At 55.6% G+C, this 17,416-nt stretch overlaps 4 protein-coding genes across 4 annotated transcripts; 1 reads left to right on the top strand and 3 right to left on the bottom strand.

Moving 5' to 3' along the window:
• Positions 1-2,237: 2,237 nt before the first annotated feature.
• Positions 2,238-3,021, top strand: NCS57_00126200 (uncharacterized protein; the record flags this gene model as incomplete). Its single annotated transcript, XM_053051332.1, has 2 exons — positions 2,238-2,552; positions 2,617-3,021. 2 exons carry the CDS (start codon positions 2,238-2,240, stop codon positions 3,019-3,021), a joined length of 720 nt encoding a protein of 239 aa, XP_052919847.1.
• Positions 3,022-3,407: 386 nt separating this feature from the next.
• Positions 3,408-5,301, bottom strand: NCS57_00126100 (WW domain-containing protein; the record flags this gene model as incomplete). The annotated part of the gene is made up of 3 exons (XM_053051331.1): positions 3,408-4,382; positions 4,438-4,902; positions 4,960-5,301. The coding sequence occupies 3 exons, from the start codon at positions 5,299-5,301 to the stop codon at positions 3,408-3,410; spliced, it is 1,782 nt and encodes a 593-aa protein (XP_052919846.1).
• Positions 5,302-7,087: 1,786 nt separating this feature from the next.
• NCS57_00126000 (uncharacterized protein) lies at positions 7,088-8,494 on the bottom strand (the record flags this gene model as incomplete). Its single annotated transcript, XM_053051330.1, has 2 exons — positions 7,088-7,544; positions 7,596-8,494. 2 exons carry the CDS (start codon positions 8,492-8,494, stop codon positions 7,088-7,090), a joined length of 1,356 nt encoding a protein of 451 aa, XP_052919845.1.
• A 5,537-nt stretch (positions 8,495-14,031) lies between these two features.
• On the bottom strand, positions 14,032-17,047 carry NCS57_00125900 (LsmAD domain-containing protein; the record flags this gene model as incomplete). Its single annotated transcript, XM_053051329.1, has 4 exons — positions 14,032-14,240; positions 14,304-16,444; positions 16,501-16,867; positions 16,921-17,047. 4 exons carry the CDS (start codon positions 17,045-17,047, stop codon positions 14,032-14,034), a joined length of 2,844 nt encoding a protein of 947 aa, XP_052919844.1.
• Between the last annotated feature and the right edge of the window lie 369 nt (positions 17,048-17,416).

Genomic DNA, 17,416 nt, shown 5'->3' with positions numbered 1-17,416 from the left:
ACACCAAGGTATCAACCCAATCGTTCTTACCACGGTGTATTAATAGATGTGTGATATCCTGTGTTTGGCGGCCATCAAGAGAAAATATGAGTTGCTAAATACACGCGTAAGGCTTGACCTGCGACCATAGCCATCACCTGCCTTGCTTGCTACAAGAAAGCTTCAATAGGAAAGCTGCGATGAGTATCAACCCATAGATGCATGGCAATGCTTCCCTTGGACTTGCCCTCGCCTGCCTCACGGCCTAGGTCACCGACATCCAAGGCCTGGGCAGACTCGTCACTTCCCAGAAAGATAACACCAAGCCGATACCTAAGTACCTAGTGGTACTAACTCGATAGAAGAGTACTGGCATCTCCAACTCTACCAATCCCAATCCCAAGCATCACCATATTACCTCGCAAGCTCATTACATCATGCCCATCTCTCTAAATTGGAATCCTCTGGGTAGAGCCATTGACTTGGTCGTCTCGTTTGGGGACGCAGACGACGAACCCCTTGTTCCCATGACCCTCTCCGGCTTCGGCATTCCCGAGTTTCTCCAAGAACACCTCCGCAAGTCATACAACGTCGACCGCGTACACCATGTTTATCCTTTTCTCTTTCTTGCATGATCAAGGACAACTCCTCCCGAAAACATGCATCCGTTCACCATTGCCGGCGCGCTGGCGATCTGGGGGATGCCAAAAAATCTGGGCCTGCTAAAGGCTACTCGTCACGGATTTCCAACCTACATGAGCAATGGCGCTATGACAGGCATCATGAACCGTGTTGAACAACTGGCAGGTTAGGAAACGCCTTCAGAAGACCTGGTCCGCATCATCGACAACCATCTGGGTCCCCGGTGTATCGCCGTGTCCAAGATCGGGACCTGCCTATGTATCGAATTTGCCAAAACGACCGAGGATGAGTTCAAGCGACTCATCGAGAGTCTTCCCAAAACCACATCCAATTCCATCGTGTATCACAACGGTCCAACCGCCAAACCCGCACCAGAGCCGCCCAGCGCACCTATCACACAACCTGTGAAAGGTCAAGAGGATGCCCCTAAGCTGGCCGTGGACATGCGACCCGGTACCATGTTGGAGCTCGTCAGCCATACACATGGGAGCAACTATCAAACGCCTGCTGGTCTCCTTGTTCGTCAAGGACGAGCAAATCGGCTAGCCGTGTTCTCATACTCTTTGAGGGGGCATTCTCCGATGATTCCTGGCACCAATCGAATTGCTGGTCAGGTTGAGAAGGGCATCAAGACCACCGACATTGGGTTGGTAAATCTCGATGGTATCATGATGCTGAACAACAACGAAGCCAACGTTGTGAACAACATCCGGGTCCGAGCTCTTGTCCACAGCGAAAGGCTCGGGATGCGCGAAACTTATCTCGTCTGCTTGCCAGGAACCGAGCCTCAATTACTTTATCGATTCGGAAAGCGGTTTGAGATAACGAGCGATGCGAGCCAGCCAAACTCAGCTTATATCAGCCGTGAGCAGAGTGCCTATCTCACCAACAATTCAACCATGTTTTCTCATCACAGTCCACCGGTTTCAATATACGGCGCCATCATTTTGAGGTATCAAGTGTGGAAACCGGGGCAGACCATGCCTTTCAGGGAGGCTTGCGGCATTGTCAACTCTGACTACCTATCTCCTTCCGGGTATAATTTTTTACCCCATGAGCACATCGTATGGGCTGATGACTTTGATGGTCTCCTTGAGGAGGGATGGGATATTGAACAGGTACCGTGAGCTCTTGATTCAATCATTCTCTCGGTTAGAACAGCACGCAACAGCCATTGTGGTCAAAGGGATGGATACCGTGATATCATCGGGACATTGCTACGAGCAGGAGAAATCTGGCTCATTCACATATCAGAAGCGGGTAGTCTCATAGAACAGAGTTGTAGGATGTCTAAGTTACTAGTGCATTGCCCATCTCCCGGCTTTCTGAAACGTTTGTCAACTGGATAAGTGTGCATGATATGTATCTTCTTGATTCTCCGTTCTTGGCCTGCCAAAATCCCAAGTCTCTCCTTAATTACCTAGCCAAATTATTGGCTTATATGGCTCTCTCAATGTATGAGCTGTAGGTACTATATCTGCTGAGGTCGAAACTAGGTAGGTACTCGGCGGGGCGACAGGGCTCCACGTGACGCTTCAGACAACACACCTCATCTCACAAGACACTTGACGAGGCCATGTAAACGCGGATAGCCATCATTCAATGCCCTCGCAACCATGTTTTCACTAGCCCTGCGTCATATTCTACTCATCCTAGGCCTCGTTTTATTCCTTGCGAGCTTCACGGAGGCCAACGCTGAAAAAGTCATCTTCACAGCTCCAGACGCTGTCCCCATCCCCCTGCAGAAGCCCTCCTTCGCCGACCTCAACCTCCCTGTCCTCACTCCCGACTCTTGGTCTATCAGGGCAAACCTAAGTCGCGTGTTCCCCACGGAACCCAAGGGTTATGCCTCTGGCGCCGCGACGTGGCTACTGCTGGACAGCTTGAATGCAGGCCAGCGGTATGAGTTCAGGGTATGCTGGGCTGCGATTGTATGTCAAGAATCCTATCACCTTAATTGCACAAAGCTAATGTTTCCTTTTCTGTTACTCGTAGCAACCTACGGGTTTTGTGATGGATGTATATGAGCTGGATACTGTCTGGGACACACCAGAGCTCATGCAGTCACTCGCCGACTACGCCTACTCACGCCAATCCAGTACTGACAGCCAGGAGGATCGTGAGGAGGGAGAGCGCAGCGCCTCTGTTCTCTTACTGCAGATTAAGGCTTCTGCGGATTACTTCACCGACGACGCGGCTCTCATGAGGGATCCTCCCCCCGTGCTCGTGGATCTCATTCTCGACCCTTATCTGTACAATCTCATCCCTCGCTCCCTGGTGCCAACCATTGGGTTCCTCGTCCTGGTCGGCCTGGTCGCCTGGTTCGTAGCCAGGTCCGTCGCCTCCAAGCTACAGTCAATCGCCGTCGCCGGCGAGAGCAGAGAAAAGAAAGAGATATAGAATAGAAGAGGGTTACTTGCGTACTCGGACCCTGTGACCGAAAATCCCATATGAAGAAAGAAAAGAAACGGACCCGGCAAATGCATTCTACTATCTACGTTGATCATCATATTTCTCGTAACTCTTCTCCATGTGTCACTCTCGTCCTCACCGCCCTTGGCTGGGCCATGGCGTCTATATCCCTGCCGATCGTCTCGACACATACTTTCATATCAAACATCCAGCCATCAGGTGCGAAGCGAGAGGAACGCACACTGAGGGTCTGGCTTGGCACAATCTCGCGGTCTCTTGCCGATGAATACTCAAGTCATCCTTGCTGAGCCTAGGGAACTACAGCATGGTAGGCAGTAAATGTTGTGGATTTCCAAATTTCCTCAAAGGGCCGCTCAGTAGGCTCCTCCATATTGACCCGGGTGTGTTCCGTGTGGAACAGGGGGAGCACCACCGCCATAAGAAGGCTGGCCTCCTTGGCCTCCGTTGTATGAGGGATTGTATCCTCCGGGAGGGCCTCCAGGAGGGGGAGGGGGATACTGCTGGTTGCCGGGAACTGGAGGTGCACTGTAGGTCTGTTGATTTTGTCCATGTTGATCAGGAGGGCCTCCGTATTGACCACCAGCGGCCTGGGGGTTATTGGGATAGCCTTGTCCATATTGCTGCTGGTGCGGCGGTTGTCCAGTAGGAGGGGGAGGGAAGTATTGCGCCTGCTGTCCCTGCTGTCCTTGTTGCCCATGCTGTCCATGCTGTCCATGCTGTTGAGGCGGACCTCCTGGGGGTGGAGGAGGGAACGAGTTGTTCTGGGATCCATGCGGACTTCCACCATACTGAGAGTTGGAACCGTACTGCTGCTGGTGTGAGCCGTGTTGCTGGTTCGGGCCAGCCTGTGAACCATATGGCGGGTTAGCACCTGACTGTTGTTGATGCGAGCCAGGCTGCTGGTGAGATCCATAGGAAGTGTTCTGGCCTGGTTGTTGCGAGTGGGAGCCGTACGGTTGGTTCGATCCTGGGTGTTGTTGACCAGCTCCGTATTGCGGGTTGGCTCCAGGCTGTTGCTGGTGTGAGCCATAAGGTGTGTTGGAACCCGACTGCTGTGGGTGAGAGCCGGGCTGCTGCTGATGCGAACCGTACGGAGAGCTCTGACCCGGTTGTTGCTGATGAGAACCGTGCTGCTGATTATGCTGTTGCTGGTTAGGCGAGGGCGTTCCATAGGGCTGCGATCCCGAAGGAGTCCCTGAAGGGGCAGATCCTGTTGAACCCGGGGGCTTATAAGTGGGAGCCTCGCCTGAGTAAGAGGAACCGCCACCGCCACCACCCTGCTGCTGTTGCTGCGGTCCCGAGTTGTGGTAGCCAAAGTTCTGGCCCTGCTGGATTCAGACTGTTAGTCTCACGCCGAGCGCATTCGAGGATACGACAACTTACGCTGCTGCCAGGCTTGCCACCAAACATATGAGCAACACCGCCCATAACAGCACCAGCAAGACCTCCCTGAGCGTGGTGCGAGTTCTGCTGGTTGGCACCGCCATGGTAGTTCTGCGGAGCGGGAGGCTTCTCCTGAGAGGCCGAGTTCATGAAGCTCGAAGCCAGCTGCCCAACAAGCTTTCCAGCACCGGATTGCTTGCCTCCTCCGTTGCCACCGCTGCCACCGCTTCCGCCATGAGAACCACCAAGGAATTGGCTCGCAAGACCGCCAAGGTTACCTGAAGAACCGGAGCCGTGGCCTCCACCACTGCCGCCGCCGCTTCCACCATGAGAGCCACCGAGGAATTGGCTTGCGAGACCGCCGAGGTTACCCAGGGGACTGGGGCCGTGACCTCCACCGCTACCGCTACCGCCGCCGTGAGACGAGTTCTTGTTGCCGCCGAGCAGAGCGTTCATAGCCATACTCTAGAATAGAAAATAGTCAGCAAACCGCAAGCACAGGAGCAACGCGCCACCACCTACCCCAATACCCCGGTCTCCAGACGGGCCGTCGACACCGCGTGTTCCGTCGGGCATGATGGGCTCCATGGTACCATCGGCATGGCGCATCGTCTGCGATCCGTCCGGGTGGGTGATGACCTCCGGCGGCTGCTTGGGAGCACCGTAGGGGTGCTCGATCTGGGGCGCCGGAGTGTTGCCCGTCTTGGCCGGCTCGGTGGGGACCTCCCACTGAGAGACTCCGGTCGAGAGCTGAACATAGTAGTACTTCCTGCTCGCGCCATCCCACTGAGCAATCCAGCCGGCGGGCAGCGCAGGCGGAGCAAACGTGGGACCTTCGGCCTGGGGGGAGGCAGGACCGGCCATGGTCGAGGTCTGGCGGTCGAGGAGGTTATCGAAGCGAGGAGGGGCTGGCTAGGATGGTGTTTCTACCTATGAGTAGGTAGGAGGATGTAGGTCGCCGCGCGAGGAGGGATTGTCGTGTAGACGGAAATTCCGTCACTAAGCAAGAAGCGCCACAATCATGAGGGTTTGCAGCAAGAGGGCGGGAAAGTAGCAAGAGAAGAGGTTTGGATGGTGTCGCCTTGGGTGGTGGAGGTTATAAGGCTGGAGGGGGAGGGGCCCAAGAATGGATGGGGAATGGATGGATGAATGGGCGGGATGGGGATGGATGGGGAAGGCCAGCCCAGCCCAGGCCAGCGCAAGGAAAGGAAAGTGGGTTGCTCTCGCGCTCGCGGGCGGGCGGTCAAATGATGAATCAGGCGCTGTTCCAGTGATTTACAGCACACCTAGCGACGGGGCCTGGTATCCGGATGGCGCTGCTGGGCGGGCATCTCCAAGGTTGAGCTGAGCTGCGAACGAGGCATGGAGCAGATAGCTAGGACGCTTTGGGGGAAGTCGATGCGCCTCCATCTTGATGTATCGTGCCGTCTGCTCCGCGAGAGGCAAATAGTATCTACACACATACGTATTAACCCGATGGTTTGTACAGCTTGCACAGATTACCAGCTGTCTCATCTCATCACCAGAGTCGTTTTGGAACCCTGACTCCGACACAGCCCCCGCCGCCTTCGTCTACCGCTGAGGGTTGGGTTCGTTGTTAGACGACGAGACCTAGAGGGAGGGACCCTTTGTCCTACGTGTACCGTGTGTCCCACTGTGCAAGCCCGCCACTCAGAGTCACAATTGGCGCCGAAACTCGTTGCTGCCCAATGGCCAGCTCATCGACCGAGGCAATGCGCACTGTGGATGGAGATGGGCCTGCTGTTGGCCTACGAGGGGTGACCTCCTCTTCGCAAATTGGAGACTTGCTCAGTAGCGGCCAAAATAAGACATGCACCTCGCAACTACAGCTTCCACTGCAGACGCGTTGATATTTATATCTACTCCCTTCTCAACCAGGTGCAGGTACACACCCCTTGCCCTGGATGTCCGCGTCTCCCCAAGAATGAGCCACCCAGAGAAACTACCTCAGCCCCCCATCTTACTCGGCTCTCACTCTAAGTTAACTAGCAGCAACGACAAAGCGGCCTCCAGCCTCCTTATTCCGTGCGACGCGGGCTGCCTCCTTGAAATCCTTTCCTCTTACCCTCACTCTGACTGCGTCTCTGGCTCTGCCGCTAACGACTGTTCTTCAACGTATGCGCACCGCCACTGACGACGACCTCATCTGCAGGACAAAGGGGAGCGTCACGTGCTGTCCTGTGCCGTCCCTTCGCTCCAACATCCTGGCTACCGACATGCCTACCTGGCACGCCAGCAGGGACAAAGCCAATCGTGGGCAAAGGGCAAAGGATAAAGGGCCAGTATGTATCTTTGTTCTCCATCTACAAACTCAAACTCTATGTCACTTGTGTCTTCTTTCTCTTCTACAATCTGCAAGTCCAAACAAGTCACTGTCGCAGTCACATCGAAACAAGTGTTGAAAGTATCCATGAGTTGAATTCATGTCCTGTGATCTAGTTATGTACAAAGAATGACCAAAAAAATCCCCGTGTTCCTCCGTGTTCTGCTCCGTACTGTCAAATGCAGGATATGTACCGTTTTGGCCTTGGCCAGGCCGTGGCTCAAAGGCCAATGTCCCCATTTTGCATGTTCATCATGAGCTGAAACTCATGAGTGCCTATGTGCTCGGTCCCACGGAGTTGACTCTTTACGCCCGGCGGGCACGGAGAGCAAGCTTGCGGCCAAAGCCCCAAGCGAAAGCCATGGCCTTGCTGCCAGAGCAGGTAGTGCCAGAGGCCATAGACTGGACGACAGACCATCGGCCAGAGGCGCAGCGCTGGTACTTGGAGCCACCAATGCAGTTCCACTCACCCTCCGAGGTACAGGCAGTTCCGGCAGTGTGAGCCTGACCATCGCCGGAGCCAGAGTCGGAGCCACCGTCACCAGAGCCGGAACCAGGAGTAGCGGGAGCTGTGGGAGCGGCCTCGGGGGTACCGGCAGGGGTGGTAGGCACGGGCTCGGGCTGGACAACGCTGGTGGGCACGGGCTCGTTACCAGTTCCGGGAGCGGACTTGGTGAGAGTCATCATGGTGTCAGTGGGAGCAGCAACGGGAGCCTCGGTGCCCTCGGCGGGAGAGGAGACGGTGATGAAGACACCTCCGGGACTAGACATGAGTGAGTCAGGCTGTTCTTCAACATCATCAGAGCATACATACACTTGAGAGGGAGCACCACCGGCAGGGGCAGAAGACTCGCCAGCGGACTGAGTAGGCTCAGCAGCAGGTTGAGAAGGCTCAGCGGCGGACTGGGTCTGGGTAGGAGCGGAAACGGGAGCAGCAGAGCTGGGGGCACCGGAGCTGTTGTCGCCGCCAGCAGGGGAGCTAGGAGTGGCACCGCTGTCGCCGCCAGAAGAGCCACCACCGGAGCCGGAGCCGGAGCCGGAGGCGCAGCTACCCTTGGGAGGAGCAGTCTTGGACGAGTCGTTGGAGGTATCCGGACCAGGGTCGGGGAACTCAAGATCGGAACCCTCCTCAGTGCTGCAACCGTTGTTGACGTTGGCGACGAACATGGAAGGGCGGCTGCTGAGGGCAGAGGCGCGCTTCTTGGATCCTCCGCCGATGGTGACGGCGGCGCAGTTCATGTACATCTCGCGGTTACCGATCTGGTTGAACCAAGTCCAGGCGAAGATGGCCTCACCCGAGGGGGTGTCGGCGGGGACCTTGAAGTCGTAGCTGGTAGTGCCAGCTCCGGGGCAGTTGCCGATGTACGAGTGGATGACCTTCCAGGTCTCACCCTTGTCGAAGGACAGAGAGGCCTGGCAGCTGCCGCCACCGTGGTTGGCACCACCGGTGATGGTCATGCTGTAAGAGCCGCCGGCCTTCCAGTCAGCAACAGAAGCGCCAGCTGGGGTGCCGAAGAGGGAGTGGTAGCCCTTGCAAGGGAAGTTGCCGCCGCCGGCCTCGAGAGGAGCAGTCATGCTGTAGTCGACGTCTCCGTTGGCGTGAGGGTTGGCCTTGGACTTGAAGGGGGGAGGGTTGGTCATCTCCATGTGAGCCTGGGCCAGACCGGCGAGCCCAAGGGCGAGAGCGGCGGATTCGATACCGAAGAACTTCATGTTTGCGTTGGTGGTGGTTGTTGAAAAGAAGAACTGATCACAACACTTCCGTCGAGGAGGTGATGAGAATAGGGTATCCGTTGAAATGAGGAAGAAAACGTTGGCTGTGCTGACGCCAAGTATGCACTGAGAATGTTATGGAAGGAGTGTGTCCTTGGGTTATACGAGTGTATGATGCGGAGGGAGTGTGTTGTTGGCTTCAGCCGCAGAGAAGATGATGTTTTATATCGAGCCCGGCTCGTTGGGTTCTTTCGAAATGACGTCGAAGTGGTTGGTGTGATTGTCCAGGTGAACAGAGAGTGAATTCAGACGGACCGACCAGTGGGTTTCTATTGTAATCGAGGTGTGTGCGTGTTGCGTTCGAAGTCGGACGGAACAATAAAGGATTGTGGTGCTATTGAAAGCAAGGAATGTAGCGCGAGACAATGAAAGAAGTTGCCTTGCGGAACAAAAGAGGTGAGAAGAATCTGAGGTGAAAAAAATGTGTGTGTGAGGGGGTGTGTGAATGCTTCCTGAACAGTGACGAACAGTGACAGAACAGAATCGGTCTTGTTTCTCAAAACAGGGGTCCAAGGGGACGGGCAGAGCTTGAGTGACACAAAGGCCGAGCTTGTGCGTCGGTGATTCAATGAAGCAAGTCGAAGAAAAAAAGTGACCAGCCTCCGTTACAAACGGTTGAAAAGGTCAGAAAGTGAAGAAGTGAAGTTGGTTTGTTGCTGTTGTCTTGAAAAGGGAATGTATCCGGCCCACGAGGGGAAAGTTCAAGCAAGAGAAGAAGAAAAAGAAGAAGAGAACCCGAAGAGATCGGCCTGTAGAATGAATTCCTTGGCAGTGCTGGGGATAGAAGGGAAGAAGAGAGGTCTTGGGAGGTCGGGGGTTGGTCACGTCTTATAGTCTTTGAGAGCCAGAGACGGGCTGGCGATGTTTCAGTTGTTTCGTTTGGGCCGCCACCCCCCCTCATGCTAGGAACTACTACTAGAGAGTCAAGTCATTGACAAGAGGCCTCGAGCAAGACATGGATGGGCGTCTCCTGAATCGCAGCGCGGCAAAAGGCCAAGCAAGCTAGTCGCTGTCGTCGCTCCGGGTCCCTGGTTGCATCTCCACCATGGGCGACAGATCATACAAGCGAAAAATGTCCATGCCCACTCACACCCAGAGTGATCGACGAAGGGGTGAGAAAGAGCATGTCATCCATGTTCCTGGGTCTGATCCTCTTTTTTTTTTTTTTTTTTTCCCCGGCGAGTCAAGGCTAGGTCAAAGGTGAGAGGGTTCGTAGGAAGTCGACTGGCGGTGGATGCGTCTCGACTGTGGGCGTCTATGTCGCATGCGCGTGGATCCCCTGGACGGTTGGCCGGCGCCTAACAGGACTTACAAGAGCTGCCACGGTGAGAATACGTAAATACGTAAATACACCTGCCTCTTGTGAACGTGAGTGAGTTTCATGATTATTGCAATGACTGATCGCATCCTCCACATCCTCCTCCTTTCATGACCTTTGTTCATCCATGGCCATGGATGGGGATGCATCTTTGTCGGCCTCATGTGATGCTCAGCCGTCGAACCTGAAGAGAAGAAGGAAAAAAAGTGGTCCCCTTACCGAACGGCCGAGGCAGGCGCCGGGCCCAGAATCCGAAACCGATCTTTCTTTTTCCCCACACACACTCACAAGAACCACGGACGACAATCGGTGGTGGTCGGATGTACGCACGTACCTTGGGAGATGGAGATGCCGAACAAAGGGACGATGACCTGATACACCGTCTCCTTTTTTTTCGACCTCATCAATCTCTTTTGGCATTTCTTCTGTGCCGTGCTTGTACGCCTTGCATGCTACGTGATGTGTAATGTGATGCCATGACACAACCCGTCTCGGTTGTCCCATGTCTCGATCTTTTGGAGAAACAATCCAGTCTCAGCCAAAAACAACCTTGGCATGAAAAAAGGAACAAACAATAGACCGGTCGGTCGCAAGTGTAAGTCGTCGTAGCCAAGGGACTGGCTCGCCGTGGCTGGTTTGGCAGCTTTTCCCGCGTTCCAGGGATTTCTAGTCCAAAGAGGCTGAAGCAGGTCGAGACGTGACGGGCCACGTCCTCCTCGTCCAATCACACCCCGGAGAACCCCTGGCGCTTGAAACGCCACCCGCCAGCGGGGTCGGGCATGCATTGATTGGGGACCGTACCTGAGTGAAACGCGCGATCGTCTGCAAGCCTCAAAAAAGGGAGAGGGGAGAAATGCAGGAGTGAAAAGGCTTGTCATGGAAATCCGACAGAGGAAGGAGAATATCTTCCAATGACGGGGATTCAACCTTCATTACCTCATGCCAACTGGACGTTAGATTGACGAGTTGGAAAAAGTTCCCGGTGATGATCATGATCCTTGAGCACGACCAGGACCCCCTGGGGCAAACCACGGACTAGAGAGTCAACTCCCTAACGGAGCTGCCAAGCCCGAAGGCGTGTGTCATGTATTTAGCAGGGTTATATCAGAGTCGTATTAAGCTTTGCACGTGAAGTTTTTCAGCACCAAGCCTTTTGTCGTCGTCGTCGTCCGTCGTCATTGTCCGTCGCAAATCCGGTCCAGCTAGTGTTGACGGCCAATGTCTCTCAGCGGGGTGCACGTGAGTCAATGAGTGAGAAAAAGAGTGTGCAACCACTCGATTGTTCAAGAAAAAGTTGGTCGGACGAATCAGAGACATTGGATGACAAGATCCGGGTCGAGAATGTCAAAGGGAGAACTGCGACCAGGTGGAGATAGGATGAATACCGTGGGAGTGGCCATGGCACGTTTCGTGGCTAACGGAGGCGCCGTGAGAATGGGCATCACGCGGGGCCTTGGCTTCCATCATCCGCGAGAGAATGCTAAAGAGCTCACATACAGTAAAAGACGCGTCTTGAGTCACGGTATGGAATGAATGAAACATGTCAGCAATAGAAGGAATCAAGTAAGTCGGTCTACGAGCCTACCCTGCGTCGTCAAACGCCGTCGTTGTTGACATGCGTTTCATGCCAGCGAACCAGAATCCAAATACAGCATCGTCATCGTATGCGCTGTCGCAGACATGCACGTCCAGCAGCGATACCGATCCTCCTTGCTTCCGCAGCAGGAAACCCCAGATCCACGGACGGGCTGACGATTCTCTATTGATTCCACACTCTTGTTCCTCCGTGCCGATTCGTCGTTCGGAAGGATGATCTTCGCTAGTGTCAGGGCCCCTCCGGCCTTGGCGGCACCCACCAACAGGAACAAACCCAAACCCCTCTTGAGTCTTTGACGCCGCAACCGCCTTTTCAACGGTCGTGAGAAGCCAAGATCTTGGGTAGAGACACCGTCTGGCCCTAGCGCCACCTTGCACTAGCAATGACATTCGCCTTTTGCCCATCAACTAACCTAGACCATCATGACTGACAAGACTCGCCATCAAAGAACAAGAGTCATTTGTTTGTCTACTACGTAGTATGTATGTCACTAACTAACTAGGACCACATGGCAGTCCCGAGCCGCCCTTTATTCCACAGTTTAGACTTTTGCAGAATATTCTTTCAAAGACTGGAAGCCACATCAATTGACTCGAGTTTCACCACCTGACTCTGCTCAATGTTTCGTGCCTGACTTGGATCCCTCATCCCTACAGTATCGTCCATCTGTCATCCATCAATCACACCCTCCTGTTTCTTCTAGCATTGCAGGTGGCGTGAGTCCCCCTCCCTCTTCTTCTCCAGCCGCGCGTGTATGCGTACCGTACCTGGTGGCGTATACGCATGCGTCCTCTATATGTGAGATCCGTAAATAGGCAACCTGAACCAGGAACCCGAGGGCGCATGACGCCGCTGATCGTACGGTGCACATTGCGTGAATCCCCTCCCTCGGCGCCAAACTCGCTACCTAGCCAATCTCTTGCCCCGAGATGCCCTCATGCACGCCATCCATTGCCATGCTATGCCACGGCTTCCCGCCCAGGCACAGGCACATACGTCTACCGAGTGCCGTTGATTAAATCTCTCAACCCTGACTCGTCCGTCTTCTTCTCTTCTTTGTCCCGCTCTGCCGCGAACCCCTCGTGCCCCTCTGCCGCTCAAAGACATGACCGAACTCGCCTCTGGCCACTCACAACTCGACACTCCGTCATCTCCTCTTGGCGCTGGCCTGCTTCGACTTCTCCGGCCTTGATCCGACCCACGACGATCGACCCGCCCGGCCATGTCACCCTCCCTTCCGCGGACGCCGGCCTCTGCGACTGTTGCTGTTCCAGAGTGCGGATCCCCTGACGTGAGCTTGGACTCGTTCATCCCTTACCCTTCATCCGCCCACCCATCAAAGCCCCTACCAGTGCCACAGCCAGAGCCACCTGAAGCATTCGTCCAAGCCTTCTCCAAGCCTTCTTTTTGTCAATGCGATCAATGCCTGCCTGCCTGGCCGCATTGACCAGCACCCTGAATCTGTAGTCCATCCATCTTCATGCATCTCATCTACGTCACAACCACATGCCCCATGCGTCCTCCCGTGAAACGAAACATACGTACACTTTGTACTTCTCTCTTTTTGCTACTTGCCTAGTAGGCCTATGCTGTGAGCTATCGACGCTTCGACTTGGTAAATGCCTCGCCCTGATGCATGACTCGACTCGCTTCCATGAATGCCTTGCCTCACCTGGTCTTGCAGGATCCAACACCTCCTGATCTCCCTTTCCGCTCCGCTCCTCACAAGACACCCTCCTTGCCTTTTCAAACCCCTCCAGGACCACCACTGCTATCACATACTTTTCGAAATTCCCAAAACAATACCATTCGTCGGTAGCTTCCCGGCTGCCTCTGCCATGACATGCTGATCCCTTCATCGCCCTGCCTCGACACCAAAGACCCACCGGAAACGAGTCCTGTAGCTTGGGCTTCGAGCCTGGCAGCACACATCCGCCATCGGCAATTGATGCTGTGTCCCGACCTAGGCCATCTTTGCCCCGTACACACCTCGAGACCTCGTCTTGGCATCCCCGCTCGACCTTGCTGGCTGTCATTCATTCATCCAGTCTGTCCGACATCGCTTCCCCTCGGCCTCGCCGTACACAGACACAAAGTGTCCACCGTCAAGACTCGATGGCGCGTCTGCCTCTTGCCACCTGCTTGCTCCGGCGCAGCCAACGGTCGTCGCTGATCCTGGCGCCGTCCAACTGGCGCGACATCGGTAGAGAGAAATATTTTGTGTCATCGAGACACCTTCGCGACACCTTCAGGCCTGGCATCTCCCAGACCACTCCACTATAAGCGACCCAACGGCTCACCTGCTAACCCAAATGCCTAGGCGGCCCGAGCCTCAGGCCTCATCCTGTCTAAGCTGATAGTTGTGCGACTCTGTACGAATGCCCCATACTGCAACTTGTATGCAATGATTCGCACGTTTCGCTGTCGTGTCACTGCAGTTCAGACCCTGAGATAGATGTGCTTGAAAAGTCTATCTCGGCGAGGCCGCCGCTCGGAAAGGCCGTGCTAGAGATGCTTCATTGTATGCTAAGAGGGGGGCTGATGATAGTTCGCATCACCTCCTTATTTGGCCTCATCCGACCCCTCAGCAGGTCGACCTTGGTTCGCGGCGGGCACCGCATGGTTGGGCTGGGGCGTCTGATGAGGTCCCTGGCCCGCATAGCCCTTGTTGTAGCTGGTGCTGCCGCTTCGGTGTTGAGGGCCATATTGGTGTCCCTGCTGAGGGCTGGTTCCAAAATGCTGAGGCCCAGGGCTGCCGTAGCCCCCTCTCACTGCACTAGGGTTAGCGCTCGTTAATCCGCTGCTCCTATAAGAATCCCCGAGTTGCTACTTACTTGGTCCGCCTTGCTGGCCTGGGTTAAAGACCGGCTGGTTATACTGGACATTGGGGCTCATGCCATACATGGGCTGTCCCTGCTGCGAGCCCTGGTGCGCCATCATCGGCGCGGCGGGACGTCCGGGGCTGGGGTATCCGTTGACGCCGGGGACCGGCTGAGGTCCAGATGGAGGCATGAATTGAGGGTGGCCGCCAGGATACATCATCTGCGGCCCAGGAACCATTCCCTGCGGCCCAGGTATGAACTGCGGCTGCATCATCATGGGACCTCCCATCTGGCCTTGCTGAGGGGACATGTACTGAGGGTTGTTGGAGAAGCTGCGGAACTGTCCCATCTGCGGCGTCCCAGGCATAAAGACGGGTTGGTTGTAGGGCACCTGTGCTGGCGAGTTGTAGGCGACAGGCACATTGCCGAGGCGAGGTGAGGCGAATGACTGAGCCGAGTTTGAATGCATCATCCTATGATCGTCGTTACCGTACGGCGGGTGAGGAACGGGGCCATGCTGCGGTGTGTGCATCTGCATAGGTGGCATGTGGGGTGATCCCCTGGGGGCCATGTTGTGCGCACCCTGCTGGAGATGGAAAGGTAGCTGGTGCTGGTGAGGCATCTGAGGAACGACATGCTGCGGGTTGGGAGTGGCCAGCGCAGGTCCGTTAAAAGGTTGACGCTCGAAATACTCCTTGTAGTTGAGATGCATCGTAGAATCAGGCTTCTCGTTGTCCTGAAGCTGTCGCCATGTAGGCAAGGTGTCATAGGCGGGACGAAGACCAGCGTTGTCGTCCCAGTTGCGGCCTGGAGGGGGAGTAAAGGTCTGGATGTGTGAGAGGATGTAGCACTTCTTGACATCGATAGCCTTGGTCTTCCGGCGAATGAGCTGACCGGAGGCGGCGGCATTGTTGGCCGACGCATCAACGTGGTTAACGGAAGATCGGGGGCTCGAGCCTGCGCTGGGATGTCCGTTCGGGTTGAAAGCCGCAGCAAACGGGCTAGGTCTGAACTCGTGGCTGTTGGGGTTCAACTTAGCACCCATGTGGCCAGGAGCACCGCTGAGGCGTCGATTGTAGTCAGAGTTGACGCCGCTGGCGGGTCCGGTAGGGGGAGCGCGCATCTCCTGACCAGGGACGTGAGGCTGGTGGGGAGCTGAAGCCTGCGAGTATTTCTGCTGCTCAACGTTACGGAGTCGCTGCGCTAGCATACCGGTCTGCTGCTGCTGGGGAACGTGAGGCCCTCCGCGGTTGTTTCGGTACTGCTGCGCATGGTAGGGCTGCTGGGGATATTGTTGACGAGCTCCGGGATGACGACCTTGGCCTCCAGCGGGAGGAGTAGCCTGAGTACCGGCAGGGGCGCGAGAAGATCTGTTGTCGTTGGAAGGGCCAGATGTCGCAGCAGCAGCTGGCGCACCTTGTCCCGCAGGCTTGGTCTGCGCATCCTTCGATGGAGTGGTCTTGTCCTTCGTCGCAGCCTCGGCCTTGGCCTTGGCAACGTCTTCCGCATTCTTGATCGCCTTGGCCTGAATCTCCTTCTGCTTGACCGGGTCCTTGGCGATGATGGAGACCAAATCCGTGGGCACGGGGGTAGAAAGCTTGAAGGAGCTGGCGAACTTCTTCAACTCGGTCAACTTGACCTCCTTGTCTGCTTTGGCCTTATTGCTTCGTGCTTTCTCGGCATTCTGGCGCTGTTGGCTAGCAAACGACTTGAATTCCTTCAGAACGTCATGTTCGACCGTGGAGGTTGCGCTGGGGGCGGCAGTGCCGGCGCCGCTGGCGGAGGGTCTCAGAGCAGCATTAGTCTTGTCAACAGGCTTCGTCTCCGTCGCCTTGCCATTGGCGGGCTGAGCAGCGGGCTTGGGTGAGTTGGCCGGAGCCTCAGCAGGCTTGGCTTCGGCAGGAGCTTTCTGAGCATCGACCTTGGGCGCAGACACGTTCTTGTTCGCATCAGGAGTCTGAGGCTTCGGCTCCTCGGGCACTGGGGTAGGCTGCTTCTTGGCAGGCGCTTTGATCTGTGAAGAGATAATGGCAGGATCGACAGGGGCACCCTTGACAGTGGACTGAGCTGTGGGTGCTCGCTTTGCGGGTGGAGTGTATTTGTTCTCACGTCCAGACAGAGGTGGAAAATCCTGTCGGCGGACACCGCTGTACCTGCAGGGAAAGATGTCAGTAAAAGTGCAGACGATTTCATTACGGAGAACACGAACTTGTCCTCCTCATCACCTCCGTCATCCCCACCAACATAGTCCATGATACGCTCCTCGGCCACGTGAGCAGTAGTGGGTGCGCTGCGCTCAATCTCTCGGGCCTTTCTGTCCGCAGCGGCTATCCGCTCCCTGTATTGAGGATGGCTCTTGTTGATAGCGGTGGTGTAAATGTTTTCGTCGTAGTCTGTCGTGAGGCCGAACAGTCTCTCGTTTTCGGCGAACTGATCCCAACCTGCGTTGTTGCCGGACCTTTCGAGGCTGCCATTAATAGCGTCGTTGGTGTCGGGAACCCAAGGCTGGAGAACTCGTTCATTGCCGAAGCGGTTGTTAGAAATAGCTGAATCGGTTCGGAAAGATGCACGGTTTCCTGATCAGAAAATGTCAGATGGCTAGCTCACGAGGCAGCGCTGAACCACAAACCATTCTGTTTCCCACCGGGACCGCCACCAGCTATTCCATCCTTCTTCGTGACAGGCATGTTGGAAACGCTCTTGTCGTTACGAGGTTTGTTAAAGGAGTGTCGGGATATCTTCGCCTCGGCCACCATTCAGGTAGCCACAACAGAGCCTTGTGTGGCGATGAAGGTTGATGATCGACGTCTCGTGGGAGGTTCGCAAACGCAGCAGGCTTCTCAACCCTGTGGGAAGGGTGTGTTAGTCCCCAGAATGCAGGAGTCGGGCGATGCAGGTCCAACGGGAAAAGCTTAGGAAGGTAGAGGCCACGTCCAAAGCTCATGACGTGACCACTGTGGATTGTCCGACAACCGTGGGGCTCGGGGGCAGTTGATAAGGGGCATGGGGAAACAAGCTGGACGTATGATGGGGATTGTGATTCAAGACGGGCTTACCTCGTGATGGCGGCCAGGACGGTGGGTGCAACGACGAACGACTGCGTTGGTTGGAGAAGTCGGTTAGGT

The sequence above is a fragment of the Fusarium keratoplasticum genome, chromosome 1 (genome assembly GCF_025433545.1).
Source record: "Fusarium keratoplasticum isolate Fu6.1 chromosome 1, whole genome shotgun sequence".
Taxonomy (NCBI): Eukaryota; Fungi; Ascomycota; class Sordariomycetes; order Hypocreales; family Nectriaceae; genus Fusarium; species Fusarium keratoplasticum.
Note: the sequence above shows the minus strand (reverse complement) of the source record. Positions and strands in the feature narration are given on the sequence as shown.